The sequence below is a fragment of the Bufo bufo genome, chromosome 3, assembly GCF_905171765.1.
Source record: "Bufo bufo chromosome 3, aBufBuf1.1, whole genome shotgun sequence".
NCBI lineage: Eukaryota > Metazoa > Chordata > Amphibia > Anura > Bufonidae > Bufo > Bufo bufo.
This window is the reverse complement of record NC_053391.1, coordinates 30,589,277-30,606,561: the sequence shown is the minus strand read 5'-3', so window position 1 is coordinate 30,606,561 and position 17,285 is coordinate 30,589,277. Positions and strand designations below refer to the sequence as shown.

Genomic DNA, 17,285 nt, shown 5'->3' with positions numbered 1-17,285 from the left:
GGGGGGCGGGGGGGGGGGCACCTTTGCTAGGCAACACTCCCATGTTCTCCACGGACAGCACACATCCCCATTCACTTTAATGTGGATATTTAGACATCCGTGTCTTAGCGCGATCATTAGGAAGCCACAAACTGCATCTGTGTGTCACGGATCATTAGGAAGATTATTATTTTTTTGTTGTGCAATGTTCGTGAAACATGGATGGTACGTGGACCACACACAGATCCTTCATAGACCACCTTCTCCCGGATTTGAGCACGGACGTGTGAATAGGACTGTACTTTCTATTTTTTTTATTTGCATAGCTTTGCGTTTCTGGCAAAAAACAATAATAAAGGTAATTCTTTCAAAATGTTTGGGTTTTGGCCTCATGCACACGATCGTTGTGTTTTGCGGTCTGCAAATTGCGGATCCGCAAAACACTGGCGTCCGTGTGCGTTCTGCAATTTGCATAACTGCACGGACAGCCAATAATATAACTGCCTATTCTTGTCTGTAAAACGGACAAGAATAGGACAGGTTATAATATTTTTTTTGGCGGACCACGGAACGGAGCAACTAATGCAGACCGCACACTGAGTGCTGTCCATCTTTTGCGGCCCCATTAAAGTGACTGGGTCCGCATCCAAGCCGCAAAAACTGCAGCTCGGATGCGGACAAACATAATTTGCGTGCATGAGGCCTTTGTTTGAATACAATTTTATATATATTTTTATTCTGAATTAATTTGTAGCCTCAAACTGTTCAATCGGGGCTCTTTCATAATAAGATTATCTAGAACTGCTTGCATCTCTGAATAATGGTGTAGTCAATGGGATCCATCAGCTCCTGGCATTATCTATGGTGTACTCATTCATTTTAATGTGTGTATTCACACATCTGTGTTTTTAGCACTGAAGCGCGCTCTATTTTGTCCGTTCACATCACCCCCATTATAGTCTATGGGTCTGCGAAAAACACACATGCTATCCGTGTTTCGCAGACCATTAGGAGGAGATTAGTGCTGAGCGAAGCAACCTCGGATCTTAGATCCAAAGTCTCTTCACTCAAAACCTTGGATTAAGGGCTCATGCACATGAATGTATTTTCTTTGTGGTCCGTATGTGGAACCATTCATTTCAATGTGTCCGCAAAAAAAGGAAGGTACTCCGTGTGCATTCCGTTTCCTTATGTCCGTTCTGCAAAAAAATTAGAGCATGTCCATATTACAGACGAGGATAGGACTGTTCTATTAGGGGCCAGCTGTTCCGGTCCGCCATACGGTCGTGTGCATGAGCCCTAATGCTGTACGGAGATCCGGCTCCGTACCAGCAATAAAATGTACGGCCTATGACGAGGTGAAGTTTAGTTATTCGCAAAGTCTCGGATCCAAGTTTTAAAGTGGTCTTCCACTTTAAAAATCAATTACTGAAGTTATTCAACAAATTCTCGTGAGATTTCGTGAATAACTTTGCTCTATTGGAGGCCGAACATGTTAAGACGGATCTCCGTACAGCATCAATCTGACGTTTTGAACAAAGCGACTTTGGATCTTGGATCTGAAGCTCGTTTCACTCATCGCTAGAGAGGCTGTGAGAATGAGCTTTCAGCTGTAAAGTGTCCATGACACACAGAGCAAAAAACGGACACACGGACCAAACGCAGATCTGGATGTGTAAATTATGCCTTCCGATTGAATGTCATACGGGCACCTAAAATGTCCTCACAGATGCGTGGTACACGTGAACAGATGAAACCCTAATAGAAGGTGAACACACCTTTATATCGGGCTGCCTGGGCCCCTCGCCCGCTCTGGATGATCTCTCTCTGCAATGTTCAGAAGCTTCATAAAAATCATTCTAGTATAAAACCGTAAACTGAAGGGAGGGGGATGCAGCTGTCTCGGTGACCGCCATGTCCTTGGCTCGGAGCACACCAGGACAAGAGTCCTCCACCCACTCAGCAGTGGACCCAAAATCTGCAGGTAATGCCTCATGCAGACGGCCGTAGCCGGTCCACAATACACAGGCACCAGTCATGTGCACTCCGTTATACAGATGCGGACCCGTTCACTTGAATGCGTCTGCAATCCGCCGGATACAGTGTGGAAGCACTATGGAGCGTTTCTGTCCGTGTCTCCGCACTGGGAAAAAAATTGTGCATGTCCTAATTTTTTTTTCCCCGCTGCGAACGGATCATGGACCTAATTCAAGTGAATGGGTCCGTGGCCACATGGACAGAATTATATCTGAGGTCTCATGCTGAAGGCCGTCGTCCGTCCGTGCTGCGGTCCGCAATGCGCGGGCACTGACGGACTACGGCCTTGAACATGAGACCTCAGATATAATTCTGATTAGACTCCATCCTATACACATCCGCAGTTGCACATGGAGGTTTTTTTTTTTGTGTTTTAATGTTCTGTAATGATAAATACACTTGGTCTCTGCTCCCACTAACCGAGGGCTTGGGAGTCCATATACTGTGTCCATGGTCAGAAACGTCCAGTCCTCCTAGGACTCTCCTGCATTGGAGTACGGCCGGGACCACACTCTGCCGTTGTCAGACTTTATTGGGTCATGGATATCAAAAGTATATAGGAAAGTTTTCTTGGTCTCTTCTCTGGGATCCAGCATACCATAGCGATGTGTGAACGAGACCTTACTCCGGGAGTGACGTCGGGCCCATGAGCCCCTTCTACCACAAGCCTGTGGCTTCCTCTGCAACGCTCTCCTCTTGGAGAACTGGTTGGGATTACGACGGCGGTCACTTAGCTGACTTTTGGATGGTTTCCCGTCACGTGGGCGACGAAACATCTGAGGAGATGAATCCCTGAGAAATGCAGAGAGCTGCAAGAGAAAAGGCTACGGTTTAATGCTCTGTACATGATTGCAGGAAGGATACGGCACTGTGTATCACCGTATGGAGGAGCAAATGTAGCATCATCATCGCATTACCTGACCAAGAAGGGCTCGGGAAAGCAGCCCAACGTCTGAGACCTGATGAAGTCCTGAATCTGCATGAACTGTGTGACCAGGACAGCGGGCCGGGATCTGTCGATCTTTGTCATGATGATCTGCAGAAAGCAAATGTCTTCTATTAAAGGCATATTCCTAGTGACCTACATGACCTCCTAGTGATCTACGCAGCAGTTTCACCATTCACTTTTCTTGTGGGATCCTGGTCATGCGTCATCCCTTTGTGCCCTAAGCTGAACACATAGCGTTCTTCAACTCTCCACCCTATAGAGTCCTCCCTGCTTACCCCGGGGTCAGGTGTGTGTATGTATATGTATGTATATATATATATATATATATATATATATTCCTGATCAGAGAGATGGAAAATCACCTACCTTCACACAATCTATATAAAAGAGACAGCACAGTCCGTAATGAGAATCTGTCCATGTATACGGCTTCCCTTGAGCTGAGAAAAGCAGCTACAACATGGACACCACAGATAAAGTGAAGAAAAGCATTCATCTTATTTCACCCTGTTGTATGCTGTCACATTTTGTCTTTTTATATATATATATATTTTTTTTTTCCATTTTTTTTTTCCAGACCTTTCGTGTCCTATAGAGAAGGCTGTCTTCTCAAATCTCAAGAGAACAGCCTATGTAAGCGAGTAGAAGGCCTTGTTGCCCAGCTGTTGCTGTATTGCGGACCGCAAACAGCAGGTCCGCAAGACACGGGCACTGGCCATGTGCACCCCGCATCTGGAAGGTCTGGTAAACAGAGGCACGGGACCCCCAAGGAAGCACTACAGAGTGTTTCCGTGGAGTTTCTGACCGTGCCTCTGCACCGCAAAAAAGTAGTGCATGTGCGGACGGATCACGGACCCATTAAAGTTGAATGGGTCTGGATTCGTCTGCGCAATCCGCACGGATGTTGCCTGTGCGTTGGGGGAAAAAAAAATAAAAAAAATCGCAAATTGTGGTCCCCAATGCATGGAACTGCCGTGTGCACGAGCCCTAATACTCGCTTTCATGGTCTGATCTTGTGAGTTTTTTTTTCAAAATCAGCAGGTGAGCATCTGCAGCAGGCGGACTACTAAAAAATAAAAATAACATGAAAGGTCTTCTTTAAATAAGAATCAGATGGAGCAGAAACTGCTAAAAAGCAGCTTCTAGACTCCACAGCCACATTGTTCAGTAGTGTAAAGGCTCGGGACCCTGGACAAGCTATGCCCACTATACTATATCCCGCAGTGGAAACCTGTAGTAACCTTAAGTATGACAACCTGTATAGAAGGTATAGAGCTCAGTCTGACGTTTAGGACCGCCCTGTGGTTGCATCCCACAAGAGAAGTGTTCGCTATTCAAGATGCTTATGCAAGAGTCAGCTAGTGAAGTGCAGTGTGAGAAGAATTGCTTTCAGGAGACCTCATGGCCCATTAACTACTTTTGCAGCCGTGTAGCCCGTGACTGCACTTGTGTAACATCTTCTGGTCCATACATGCTGACAGCTATACTGATGTGCCCGAACTCCATTCAGTAAAGAACTGCCTCATCCGTGCCTCCAGCGCTGCCAGAGACCCTGCCCGAAACCTCACAATTTCTCACCATCAAGGGCACCCGGACCACCATCAAGCAGGAGAACCCGCAACACCAGGGTATGCCCCACAGGGAATAAAAGTGCACCCTTCTCATCACGGCTCAGGGGAGCGTTGGAGTGAGTACTAATTACGACCACCCTTCTTACTACTATCACTCCTGCCGTTTCTTGGGCTCACTGCACATGTAATCGCCAGCAGCGGTCACATCAGCATAGTAGCACAAGAAGGGTTCTTGAAATAAGTCACATGGTAATAACTTACAACATAAGGAATTCCAAGCTCTTCACACATCTCCACTGCAACTAGATCTGCTTTCTGAATCCCGATTGACCCGTCCACCAGCAAAAAGGTCCTTTTTAGGCTGCAAGATCCAAATATAAATGAGTTGGTGTCTGTCGCATCCAAATGTGAAAACGGGATTAGAAGGGTCACCTATGGCTGCACACAACCTACCTGCGTCTCTCCTGGATGTACCCTTCCACCATCTCCCCAAAGTCCTCCGGGGCTTTATACCCGTAGCCTGGCATGTCCACCAGGGTGAAGGCTTTTCCCACTTTGAAGAAGTTCATTTTTTTTGTGTGGCCCTTAAAGTAGAAACATCAACAGTAGATCATAAACATATTTTTTTTAAAAACTAGATGAGGTCATTTTTATACTAAAGAATAGTAGATGTGAGAGGGTTTATGGCGTCCATTCGTTTCGGACAAATGTCTTAGAAGGGACCTGTAATCTGTGGGGAAACTTGGCAGCAAGAGTTTGATTTCCCTGCAGTGCCCCCACAGGGGAAATTATGTATTACACAGTTCTCATTATATGTGTAATGCAAGGACGCGCCGGGTCCTCCTGAGTGCATGTCGCTCTTTGTAGTCGTCCTCTGTTTTGGCTAAAAGATGAGAGTCCTGCTGTAAATGGGAGATCCAATGGGAATTAAACCAACGTGTCCATGTGTATGTATATACTCCAACAAATAACCCAACATTATGCACCCTTGAATCACCAGACACTGCATATAGCACAGAGTGATCAGACATTGGGGGGGTCATTAATGACATACCTCAATGCCCCCCAAAAAGTTGGGGTGCTGTGTAAAGTGACCTGACTGGGTATAAAAGGAGCACGTTAGAGAGTCTCTCAGAAGTAGAGATGGGCAGAGGTTCACCCATCTGCGAAAACCACATCTAAAGATGGCAGAACTAATTCAGAAAAAGGACCCTTTAAGAAGACTATCTCACAATCTACAATATATAATATCCTTAAACGATTCATAGAATCCGTAGAAATCCGTGTGCGCAAGGGACAAGGCCGATGGTCAATACTGGATGCTCCCGATCTATGGGCCCTCAGGCGCCACTGCATTAAAAACAGGCCTGATCCTGTACTGGAAATCCCTGCACGGATCGGGAACACTTCCAGAGATCACCGTCCGTGAACGGGGATCGCCATGTAATCCATAAGGAAAAGTTAAAGCTGTATCATGCAGAGAAGAAGCCACCACGATCCAGAAAGACTACCATCTTCTCCAGGCCAAAGCTCATGTAACATGGACTGAGAGAATATGGAAAACTGTCCGGTGGTCAGAGGAGTCAAAATGTGAAATTCTTTTTGGAAACCATGGACGCCGTGTCCTGCAGACTCAAGAGGAGAGGGACCATCCGGCTTGGCATCAGCGCACAGGTCAAAAGTCTGCATCTCTCATGGTGTGGGCAGCTTACACGTCTGGAAAGGCACTATTCATGGTGATCGGTTCAAAAACAACATAGCCTTCCATCCAGACCACGTTTATTCCAGGGAAGGCCTTATTCCAGGGATATTCCATCACAATGCCATGGCTTCTCACTAGAAGAGTCCGCGGCTGAACTGGCCGTCTGCACCCCAGACCTTTCACCCATCGTAAAGGAAAAATCCGACAAGAATCCAACATCAGACAAGACTGGGACAATGTTCCTCTCCCAAAACTCCAGCCATTGGTCTCCTCCCTTCCCAGACGTTTACCGACTGTTGTTAGAAGAAGGGGGGGGATGCTACACAATGGTAGACATGGCCCTGCCCCAACTTTTTGAGATTGGTTGCTGCCATGAAGGTCTAAATAAGTTAATGTTTTCATGAAATGGTAAACTGCTTCACTTTCATCATCTGATACATGTTCTATGAGCAACTGTGAAGAAAACATGGGTCCATGAGATTTGTAAATCATTATTTACATGTTACACAGCGCCCCAATCTTTTTGGAATTGAGGTCGTGTAGCTCCACACCAGTACTCCGCCTTAGACCTATAGGAAAGTCGCACATTTTACTGCAAGCGCCATTGTGTGACAAAACCTGCACCTGTTTTGCTTTCTCCGACACCTTCGCCACTTTTACAAAAGCGGTGAGGGCAGGAGCCCCGTGGGTCGGATCTCCGCGACCCAGCAAATTTAACGTGTGTGCGTCAGAAAACTGGTGCCCATTACATCAGGAATCTAATCCTGGTCGGAGTGGGTCTCAGTTCTAGCACATGGACAGCAGACTTATTAAGAGGTCGGGGTTTTTACTAACACTGGCGTGTGACCCCCACTGTATATATACCTCCAAGTGACCCCCACTGTATATATACCTCCAAGTGACCCCCACTGTATATATACCTCCAAGTGACCCCCACTGTATATATACCTCCAAGTGACCCCCACTGTATATATACCTCCAAGTGACCCCCACTGTATATATACCTCCAAGTGACCCCCACTGTATATATACCTCCAAGTGACCCCCACTGTATATATAGCTCCAAGTGACCCCCACTGTATATATAGCTCCAAGTGACCCCCACTGTATATATACCTCCAAGTGACCCCCACTGTATATATACCTCCAAGTGACCCCCACTGTATATATACCTCCAAGTAACCCCCACTGTACATATACCTCCAAGTGACCCCCACTGTATATATACCTCCAAGTGACCCCCACTGTATATATAGCTCCAAGTGACCCCCACTGTATATATAGCTCCAAGTGACCCCCACTGTATATATACCTCCAAGTGACCCCCACTGTATATACCTCCAAGTGACCCCCACTGTATATATACCTCCAAGTGACCCCCACTGTATATATACCTCCAAGTGACCCCCACTGTATATATATCTCCAAGTGACCCCCACTGTATATATACCTCCAAGTGACCCCCACTGTATATATACCTCCAAGTGACCCCCACTGTATATATACCTCCAAGTGACCCCCACTGTATATATACCTCCAAGTGACCCCCACTGTATATATACCTCCAAGTGACCCCCACTGTATATATACCTCCAAGTGACCCCCACTGTATATATACCTCCAAGTGACCCCCACTGTATATATACCTCCAAGTGGGTGTGGTCTAATGACATCAACACCCTATATTAGGTGTGCATAATTATTAGGCAACTTCCTTTCCTTTGACAAAATGGGTCAAAAGAAGGACTTGACAGGCTCAGAAAAGTCAAAAATAGTGAGATATCTTGCAGAGGGATGCAGCACTCTTAAAATTGCAAAGCTTCTGAAGCGTGATCATCGAACAATCAAGCGTTTCATTCAAAATAGTCAACAGGGTCGCAAGAAGCGTGTGGAAAAACCAAGGCGCAAAATAACTGCCCATGAACTGAGAAAAGTCAAGCGTGCAGCTGCCAAGATGCCACTTGCCACCAGTTTGGCCATATTTCAGAGCTGCAACATCACTGGAGTGCCCAAAAGCACAAGGTGTGCAATACTCAGAGACATGGCCAAGGTAAGAAAGGCTGAAAGACGACCACCACTGAACAAGACACACAAGCTGAAACGTCAAGACTGGGCCAAGAAATATCTCAAGACTGATTTTTCTAAGGTTTTATGGACTGATGAAATGAGAGTGAGTCTTGATGGGCCAGATGGATGGGCCCGTGGCTGGATTGGTAAAGGGCAGAGAGCTCCAGTCCGACTCAGACGCCAGCAAGGTGGAGGTGGAGTACTGGTTTGGGCTGGTATCATCAAAGATGAGCTTGTGGGGCCTTTTCGGGTTGAGGATGGAGTCAAGCTCAACTCCCAGTTTCTGGAAGACACCTTCTTCAAGCAGTGGTACAGGAAGAAGTCTGCATCCTTCAAGAAAAACATGATTTTCATGCAGGACAATGCTCCATCACACGCGTCCAAGTACTCCACAGCGTGGCTGGCAAGAAAGGGTATAAAAGAAGAAAATCTAATGACATGGCCTCCTTGATCACCTGATCTGAACCCCATTGAGAACCTGTGGTCCATCATCAAATGTGAGATTTACAAGGAGGGAAAACAGTACACCTCTCTGAACAGTGTCTGGGAGGCTGTGGTTGCTGCTGCACGCAATGTTGATGGTGAACAGATCAAAACACTGACAGAATCCATGGATGGCAGGCTTTTGAGTGTCCTTGCAAAGAAAGGTGGCTATATTGGTCACTGATTTGTTTTTGTTTTGTTTTTGAATGTCAGAAATGTATATTTGTGAATGTTGAGATGTTATATTGGTTTCACTGGTAAAAATAAATAATTGAAATGGGTATATATTTGTTTTTTGTTAAGTTGCCTAATAATTATGCACCGTAATAGTCACCTGCACACACAGATATCCCCCTAAAATAGCTAAAACTAAAAACAAACTAAAAACTACTTCCAAAAATATTCAGCTTTGATATTAATGAGTTTTTTGGGTTCATTGAGAACATGGTTGTTGTTCAATAATAAAATTAATCCTCAAAAATACAACTTGCCTAATAATTCTGCACTCCCTGTATATAGCTCCAAGTGACCCCCACTGTATATATAGCTCCAAGTGACCCCCACTGTATATATATATATAGCTCCAAGTGACCCCCACTGTATATATATATATATATATATAGCTCCAAGTGACCCCCACTGTATATATATATAGCTCCAAGTGACCCCCACTGTATATACCTCCAAGTGACCCCCACTGTATATAGCTCCAAGTGACCCCCACTGTATATATATATATATAGCTCCAAGTGACCCCCACTGTATATAGCTCCAAGTGACCCCCACTGTATATATACCTCCAAGTGACCCCCACTGTATATATATATATAGCTCCAAGTGACCCCCACTGTATATATACCTCCAAGTGACCCCCACTGTATATATATATATAGCTCCAAGTGACCCCCACTGTATATATACCTCCAAGTGACCCCCACTGTATATATACCTCCAAGTGACCCCCACTGTATACCGCTCCAAGTGACCCCCCCACTGTATATAGCGCCAAGCGACCCCCCCACTGTATATACCTCCAAGTGACCAGACCCTGTATATAGCACTTGCCACATGGGTCAATACAAACCATGGCGCCGGCGCTCCTCCTGTCCATCCCCCGCACACACAATCTTTCGGTCTTCAGACTTACTGGGGTTTTGGAGACTTTCACTTCAATTCCTGGAACCAAGGCAAACAGGGACTTGATGAGCGAGGATTTCCCCACGTTACTTCTCCCGATGAAACAGACCTGCGGAGAAAGACGAGTGACTGACAGCAGAGGTGGGGGGGGGGTAACACAGCCTGTACCCCAACCTCCATGATGTACCGCATGATCCTGGACCCGTCCTGTAGAAATCTTGCAGAGAAGCATAGGGGGTTAAGGTCTACCTGACCTGATATCAATTACATTGGGGCAAGTTCTGCCGAGCACGAATGTGTATGGAGGGGTCGGGAGTGATACTGTCCGATGTGTATGGAGGGGTCGGGAGTGATACTGTCCGATGTGTATGGAGGGGTCGGGAGTGATACTGTCCGATGTGTCTGCCCAGCTTCAAGGGGTTGTCCAGCCTGGAAGCCAACAATACAAATGACGGGAACCTGTGGCTTTTTAAAAAAACAAACAAAAAAAAAAAAAAACACCCACTCGTCTGCAATCTTGTCGTTTCGATGCCAGTGTCCCATTCCCAGTTGTTTCCAGTCCCCATCGGACCGGAGGTAGTTGGTCCCGTGACTGACGTGGCCAGTCATTGGCTTCAGCGGTCACATGTGCTAGAAAGGCATTAATGACTGCTGAGGCCAGTGACTGGCTGCAGTGGTCACAGGACCAAGCAACTTCTGGTCAGGCAGGATCAGGAAGCGGCCGGGAACGAGGCAGCGGCTCAGGAACGGTGGGTATGTGGACAGGTAAGTGGTTTTTTTCTACTTGGTCACAGGTTACAACCACTGGGGCTTTCGGCTTCTAGGCCAGACATCCCTTTAAAGAGCAACAATAGAGTAAGGGAAGAGACCCCGGGATTAAAGGGGTTGGACAGTTTAGATCACTAGCTGCCCATGAGGCCAACCCCTTTAATTGGATGCAATCAGCTGGCCTGTGATGTGAGACAGAGGACCGGGAGACCAGGCAGCGGCTCCAGAAGATCTGATAGGTCTGGAGGGGGTCCGGGGGGTAGACCTGATGGAACTCACCTCTGGTTGCTGCAGCTCGGGAGTGTGATCCATCCTCACCGCTGACGTGAAATAATCAATGGCGTGTTTTCCGGACGGCCTGAACCATCTCTCGGCCTCCGTAATTTCCTCAATGGTGGGATCAAAGAGTCTGAAGTTGGTCCTGTCAATGTCGGGGCTCAGGAGCTTCTCCAGGTCCCTCGCGGGGAAGACGACGCTGCTCCGTTTCTTCTCCTGCAGCTTCATCACCTCCTGCATAGAAGCTAAACTTGCAGCGTTCCTGCGCAGCCGCCACAGCGGAAAAGACGCGCAGAGTAGACGGCCGGAGGCAAATGCAGTCCTCATTTCATCAAGGCCGTGTCTGAAACGGAACAAGACAGAATCAGGGCCGGCGGCGCGGACAATACACCCGCTACATGTCTGTCTGATCTCTTACTACAGCCGTGACCCGGATCGCCAGTTGTGCGGACCTCCATCCCACGTCGGAGGAGAAGCTAGCTACTTCCTCCTCCTGTCACATACACTCCGCACGCATTCTGATCTAGGCGAGCTCTGTCCTTGTAAATGGCCGCCAGGGAGAGTCGGGAGAGGAAACTGGGAGGGACTGGGAGACAGAAAACGCAGTCCCAGGAGACCCAAAATGGCTGATGGAAGATTTGGCGAAGCTGAAGGTGATATCTGAAGCATCAGCAGCTAAGGCCGTGATCGCACTAACGTTACAAATCATGACACAGAATCGGATCCGTCACAGGACAGACATCAATGGCGCCACTGACTTATAATGGCGTCCTGAGCTGCACGGTTACAGCGGTGGATCCGGCCGCCAGGTCTGCGCGGTTCCCCCACACCGTCTTGCCAGCAAAGTCTCTTAACCCGTTGGTAGCGTTGCGCGAACTTGTGTTTTAAGTTCGGCGTCTAAAGTTCGGGTTATCGAAGAATCGCGTTATGGATTCCGCTACCACGGACCCTAACAGAATTTAGAATCCATAACGCGATTATTCGATAACCCGAACTTTAGACCCCGAACTTAAAACACAAGTTCGCTCAACACTACCCGTAGGGTGCGTGCACGTGCTGCCTCCGACTTTTAAAGGGCCAGTGCATGCGCGGCCTACTCTTCACCAGCCAATGGCTGGCAACCCTGGGGTATTTCAGGCACTTTCCCCAGTGGGATGGTGCCTGAGCAATTAGGTTCCTTAGCTTGCTAAGTGCCTGCGTTCTGTTGTCTGCCCATTTGCGGTATTCTGGCCCAACCTCTGTATTGATCCAGACCTTGGCCCATTTACCATTCTCCAGCGTAGATCTGTGCACCATCCAGATGTTGACTCTAAAAATGGTCTCCATGGTGACTGCAAGTTACATGGTCAGAAACAGAAACTGGAATTCAATTGGTTGCTACGGGAAACTAATCTGGTTTGCGTGTCATGTGACTCAGGTCCATCGCCAGGTTACCAGTCCCCCTCATCTTCAGAGTAACAATCACGTGACCTGTTTGCCACTTAGCCCTAGCCCCATACACGTGACTCACTCGTACTACAGCTTTTCTTGCCTCCGAGCCGCGCGTCCCGACTCCCAAGCCAATAAATTTCAGGTCGCGTTGCTACTGCTTTCCAGTGTTAATAAAGTTATTTAAACCCCGGCATAAAGACTTCCGCTACACGCGGTTGCGTTCCAAGCCTCGCTGTAATCATCAATCATTACCTTTATCTGATTGGCTAATGTATTCACTGTACCCCGTCCCTCTAGCCGAATAAGACGATGTGTGCCTTCTAACTAGCCAATCCTGTTACAGAGAGCACAAACACTAGAGAGCGGGCAGCGCTGTCAGAGCTTGTCTCCCTTCAAGAGCCATATTTGATGATCCTATTTTGGCTTTTAAGTAGTGTTAATAAGTCTCCGAAAACATGGCGCCATGCATCGGAAAATGGGGACAGTATGAGAGTCTGCTGACTTCGTGGTTTGGCTTTAACCGGATGATGTGGAGGAGGATAAGGTGCGACAGCCGAGTGTGAAGAGATGAGGTGACAGCGGGACTGGTGCGCAGTGCACAGTATGTGAAGCGGTTGTAGCCATAGTTCCAGGGAGTTCTGCCGGGTTAGAGCCTGGCTCTTGGGCTTGTACAGACTGACAGGGAATGCTGGGGCTTGTAGTACAGACTGACAGGGAATGCTGGGGCTTGTAGTACAGATGACACGGAATGCTGGGACTTGTAGTACAGATGACGGAATGCTGGGACTTGTAGTACAGATGACAGGGAATGCTGGGACTTGTAGTACAGATGATGGAATGCTGGGACTTGTAGTACAGATGACAGGGAATGCTGGGGCTTGTAGTACAGACTGACAGGGAATGCTGGGGCTTGTAGTACAGACTGACAGGGAATGCTGGGGCTTGTAGTACAGACTGACAGGGAATGCTGGGGCTTGTAGTACCGATGACCGGGAATGCTGGGGCTTGTAGTACCGATGACAGGGAATGCTGGGACTTGTAGTACCGATGATATGGAATGCTGGGGCTTGTAGTACCGATGACAGGGAATGCTGGGGCTTGTAGTCCATCCACACCTCTGTAACACACAGCTTCTTCATGTATATAGTCACTCTCAGCAGAACAATAACTCTCACTATTTCTCTGGTACTTGAGTAGTACTTCCACATCAGATGAACGCCTCCTGTTGATTTCTGCAGTAATCCTGGAGCGGAGCCCCCGACATGTGAAGACCCCGCCGAGTACTGACCGGATCCATCACTGTGTTATTAGGGGGGGGGGGAATCTCCTCATCATCCACCACCATGAGCTTCCTGATCGACTCCATCTTCATGGTCATATCTCAGGTGAGATCTTCTGCGGTCTGATCAGCCAGGATAGACCCTCTGTGTGAGTGATGGGGGTGTGACCCCCGGGGCTGTGTGCTCTGGAGGACCTGTCCTCAGGATAGACCCTCTGAGTGTGACCCCCGGGGCTGTGTGCTCTGGAGGACCTGTCCTCAGGATAGACCCTCTGTGTGTGACCCCCGGGGCTGTGTGCTCTGGAGGACCCGTCCTCAGGATAGACCCTCTGTGTGTGACCCCCGGGGCTGTGTGCTCTGGAGGACTCGTCCTCAGGATAGACCCTCTGTGTGTGACCCCCGGGGCTGTGTGCTCTGGAGGACCCGTCCTCAGGATAGACCCTCTGAGTGTGACCCCCGGGGCTGTGTGCTCTGGAGGACCTGTCCTCAGGATAGACCCTCTGTGTGTGACCCCCGGGGCTGTGTGCTCTGGAGGACCTGTCCTCAGGATAGACCCTCTGAGTGTGACCCCCGGGGCTGTGTGCTCTGGAGGACCTGTCCTCAGGATAGACCCTCTGTGTGTGACCCCCGGGGCTGTGTGCTCTGGAGGACCCGTCCTCAGGATAGACCCTCTGAGTGTGACCCCCGGGGCTGTGTGCTCTGGAGGACCTGTCCTCAGGATAGACCCTCTGTGTGTGACCCCCGGGGCTGTGTGCTCTGGAGCCTCTCTGGACGCAGACAACCCATTGATGTGAATGGACTTTGTGTAATGCTTAATTTCTCCTGTGGTGGCGCTACAGGGAAATCAAACACTTACTGCCAGGTTTCCCCAAGGATTACAGTGGATCACTGGGGGTCCCAGCAGCGGCAGGGGGGGCTCTGCCTATTGTCAGAAGACCCTTCTAATGCAATAAATGCCTTTAACCCTTTACGTTTCCGCCATACCTCCTGTGTATTGTGAGGACGTCTTACCTCTCCGTCTTCTCTCCTCCCAGCTGCTGTTCTTCGGCTTTGGATGGCTGTTTTTCATGCGTCGGCTCTTCAAAGATTATGAGGTAAGTAGGGGAATGTCGAGAGGAGCAAATAGGGATGCTGGGGGTCCGCACACGGTGTCTCCCCTGCTTACAAATCGCTGAGTCTACTGACCGGATGGAAAGACATAGATGCTGACCCTGCCCTGAAGTTAAAGGGGTTGTCCCGGGCATAAGTGCCTGATCGTTGGTGGTCTGACCAGTGACGAGAACAGGGGTCCTGTGCCCCTCCAGTATGAGTGGTGCAGTGGTCCACTCAGCAGTCTCCATCAGTCCCATAGAGATGAACAGAGCAGGAGTGCATGTACTCGACCGCCGCTCCATTTATACTGAGGACCCCCGTTCTGGTGATTGGTGGGGGTCCCAGCACTGATGGGTTGAAATCTTTGGACAGTCCCTTTAAGTAAAAAGGAATACAAGCTGGTGGTTCGTGGCCGCTGGTGGCGGAGGAGTGTGATATCATCCCTCGCCCCCTGTAGGTTATGGGCCATGATCACATGACTCTGGGCCTTGTTCTCGGCAGGTGCGGCAGTATGTCGTCCAGGTCGTCTTCTCGGTGACCTTCGCCTTCTCCTGCACCATGTTTGAGCTCATCATTTTCGAGATCCTGGGCTTACTCAACAGCAGGTGAGCGAAACGCGTCAGAATCGTATCTTCTTCGTAAGTCTCCTCCCCATTTCCGTATCGCGCCCCGTGTATCTTAGGGCCCATTCAGATAGGCCTATGTTGGTGTCTGCATCCGATGCGCAATTTTGCGGATTGGATGTGGACTCATTCTTTTCCGTGGCAATTGCGGACAGGAGTAGGCTTTTCTATCATAGGGCTGGCATCAGGTGTTCCGCAAAATGCAGAACGCACATGGCCAGTATCCGTGTTTTGTGGATCCGCTATTTGCCGACCGCAGATCACATTCAGTCGCCTGAGTGAGCCCGAATACTGTGAGAAATGCATAATGGATTCTCCCTTGTGTTTCTTGGGAGCTCACCCAGTCCTCCCCCCTTCTCCCAGACTCCCATCTCCCGCAGAGGCCCTCCCTCAGTGCTCTGACTACACTAGAAACTAGGCATACCAAGCCCCTCCTCTTCTGAGAAGCTCCACCCCCCATATGCCAGAAAACTGAAGGGATCAGAAAAAAAATTAACCCTGTATTCTCTGCATGATTCCTGTAGGACTGGGTCAGGGGCTACAGAAAATCACGTGGGCAGCTTAGTGGGCAGATTAGTTCAGAATGTAAAGTTTTGCAGACTTTCAATGTACAAGTGCCATCTGCTTGCTGTCATTGAATGGAAACAGTCATTGCCTTCGTCTGTTGGCTGATTTATTAAGCTCATCACATAAGAAGGACGGACTTCCATCCTGACTGCGAGCAGAGATCTTGTCTTGTCGGTGATATACACGCAATTGTAGAGCGTTTTTTTTTCGATACACTTAAGCGTTATTTCTGGAGGTGATGATGGTGGTTGTTGTCTTCCAGCTCTCGCTATTTCCACTGGAAGCTCAACCTGTGCGTCATCCTGCTGGTCCTCGTCTTTTTGGTGCCGTTTTATATCGGATACTTCGTGGTGAGCAACATTCGACTGTGTGAGTACGAACCTGGATCCTGTACTACAACCCCCATCGTGACCCGTATGCAGTCTCTTGCTCTTGTAATCTCACTCGTTTGCTCGCCTGCCCCTGGAGCAGCCATATTTGCCTCCTATCTGCCCACAGTTTCCTCCTCCCGCAGTGAAACCTCCTGATCTTGTAACTTCATCTATCCCCAGGATATGGAATAAGAGCCGGATTGGGAGGGATTCGACCCCCAGGGCCCCCACTAATTGTAATAACAGGTCCTGTGCCCCCCCATATGAATGGAGCAGCGATTAATTGTGGACGCAGCCGCTCCATTCATCTCTCGTTCCAGATTTCCCCACACACATGCATGCTGGGCTTGGCTGTGCCTGCATGTGGGAGAAGGGAGCAAGCCGCTGCCAGGCTCACCTGATGGCGGATTAGTTCCCTGAGGACAATGGACTAAAGCATTCGCCCATACTGTCCCCCCCCTGACATCTGCCTCCAGGAGAGTCCGGACGCCCCCCATTACACAATAGTCAGCCGAAGTCGTCGGGTTTGTGTATTGTCAGGGTCATAGTACAGACAACCCCTGTAAGACCCTCTGTGCCCCTCTGGTCGAATGCTGAGGGGCCCCCTGTCTCCCTCCATGTCACGGAGGAGTCCCCTCCGATTGTGCTGCTGGACCGCAGTGATCAGAGGGTTAAAAAAGCCAGGAGGATTCCGTAAGAAGAAGAGGAGGGCATAGCGGCTCCCCCCCCCCTCATGCAGCCGTGTCAGAAGATGATGGGTGCTCATTAAGGGTTAATAAGGTTTCTTCTCTCTGTGCAGTGCACCGGCAGCGGCTGCTCTTCTCCTGCGCGCTGTGGCTCACCTTTATGTATTTCTTTTGGAAGCTGGGAGATCCCTTTCCTATCCTGAGCCCAAAGCACGGTAAGTGCCGGTGGTCCGGTCTGCGCGGTGTCTGTCGGGGGAAGTGGGGGGG

At 49.0% G+C, this 17,285-nt stretch overlaps 2 protein-coding genes across 4 annotated transcripts in view; one reads left to right on the top strand and one right to left on the bottom strand.

The window, feature by feature from the left end:
* Positions 1-2,390: 2,390 nt before the first annotated feature.
* On the bottom strand, positions 2,391-12,618 carry GTPBP8 (GTP binding protein 8 (putative)). Of its 2 annotated transcripts, none has more exons than XM_040421750.1 (7): positions 12,480-12,618; positions 10,973-11,312; positions 9,936-10,034; positions 4,990-5,120; positions 4,798-4,897; positions 2,934-3,052; positions 2,391-2,825 (listed from the first exon to the last, which is right to left on the bottom strand). In XM_040421750.1, the coding sequence occupies exons 2-7, from the start codon at positions 11,294-11,296 to the stop codon at positions 2,747-2,749; spliced, it is 852 nt and encodes a 283-aa protein (XP_040277684.1). In that variant the 5' UTR covers positions 11,297-11,312; positions 12,480-12,618; the 3' UTR covers positions 2,391-2,746. The 2 variants fall into 2 exon arrangements, with proteins under 2 accessions (XP_040277684.1, XP_040277685.1); XM_040421751.1 differs by lacking the exon at positions 12,480-12,618 and adding an exon at positions 11,388-11,494.
* Positions 12,619-12,891: 273 nt separating this feature from the next.
* GPR89B (G protein-coupled receptor 89B) overlaps positions 12,892-17,285 on the top strand; it is a 34,104-nt gene continuing 29,710 nt past the window's right edge. Inside the window, exons 1-6 of one of the 2 annotated variants that reach the window (XM_040423012.1) lie at positions 12,892-12,972; positions 13,639-13,785; positions 14,714-14,773; positions 15,273-15,376; positions 16,224-16,330; positions 17,132-17,233. In XM_040423012.1, the coding sequence (XP_040278946.1) occupies positions 13,744-13,785; positions 14,714-14,773; positions 15,273-15,376; positions 16,224-16,330; positions 17,132-17,233 (415 nt within the window). In that variant the 5' untranslated portion in view covers positions 12,892-12,972; positions 13,639-13,743. Of the gene's footprint in view, positions 13,002-13,638; positions 13,786-14,713; positions 14,774-15,272; positions 15,377-16,223; positions 16,331-17,131; positions 17,234-17,285 lie in introns of both variants that reach the window. The other variant, XM_040423011.1, reaches the window with a different exon arrangement.

Coding starts and splice junctions, on each gene's coding strand:
- GTPBP8 (XM_040421750.1), bottom strand. CDS start 11,296: ATGAGGACTGCATTTGCCTCCGGCCGTCTACTCTGCGCGTCTTTTCCG. Junction 5,121..9,935: donor TGAAAGTCTCCAAAACCCCA/GTAAGTCTGAAG, acceptor TTCTACTTTAAG/GGCCACACAAAAAAAATGAA. Junction 3,053..4,797: donor AGCTTGGAATTCCTTATGTT/GTAAGTTATTAC, acceptor TGCTTTCTGCAG/ATCATCATGACAAAGATCGA.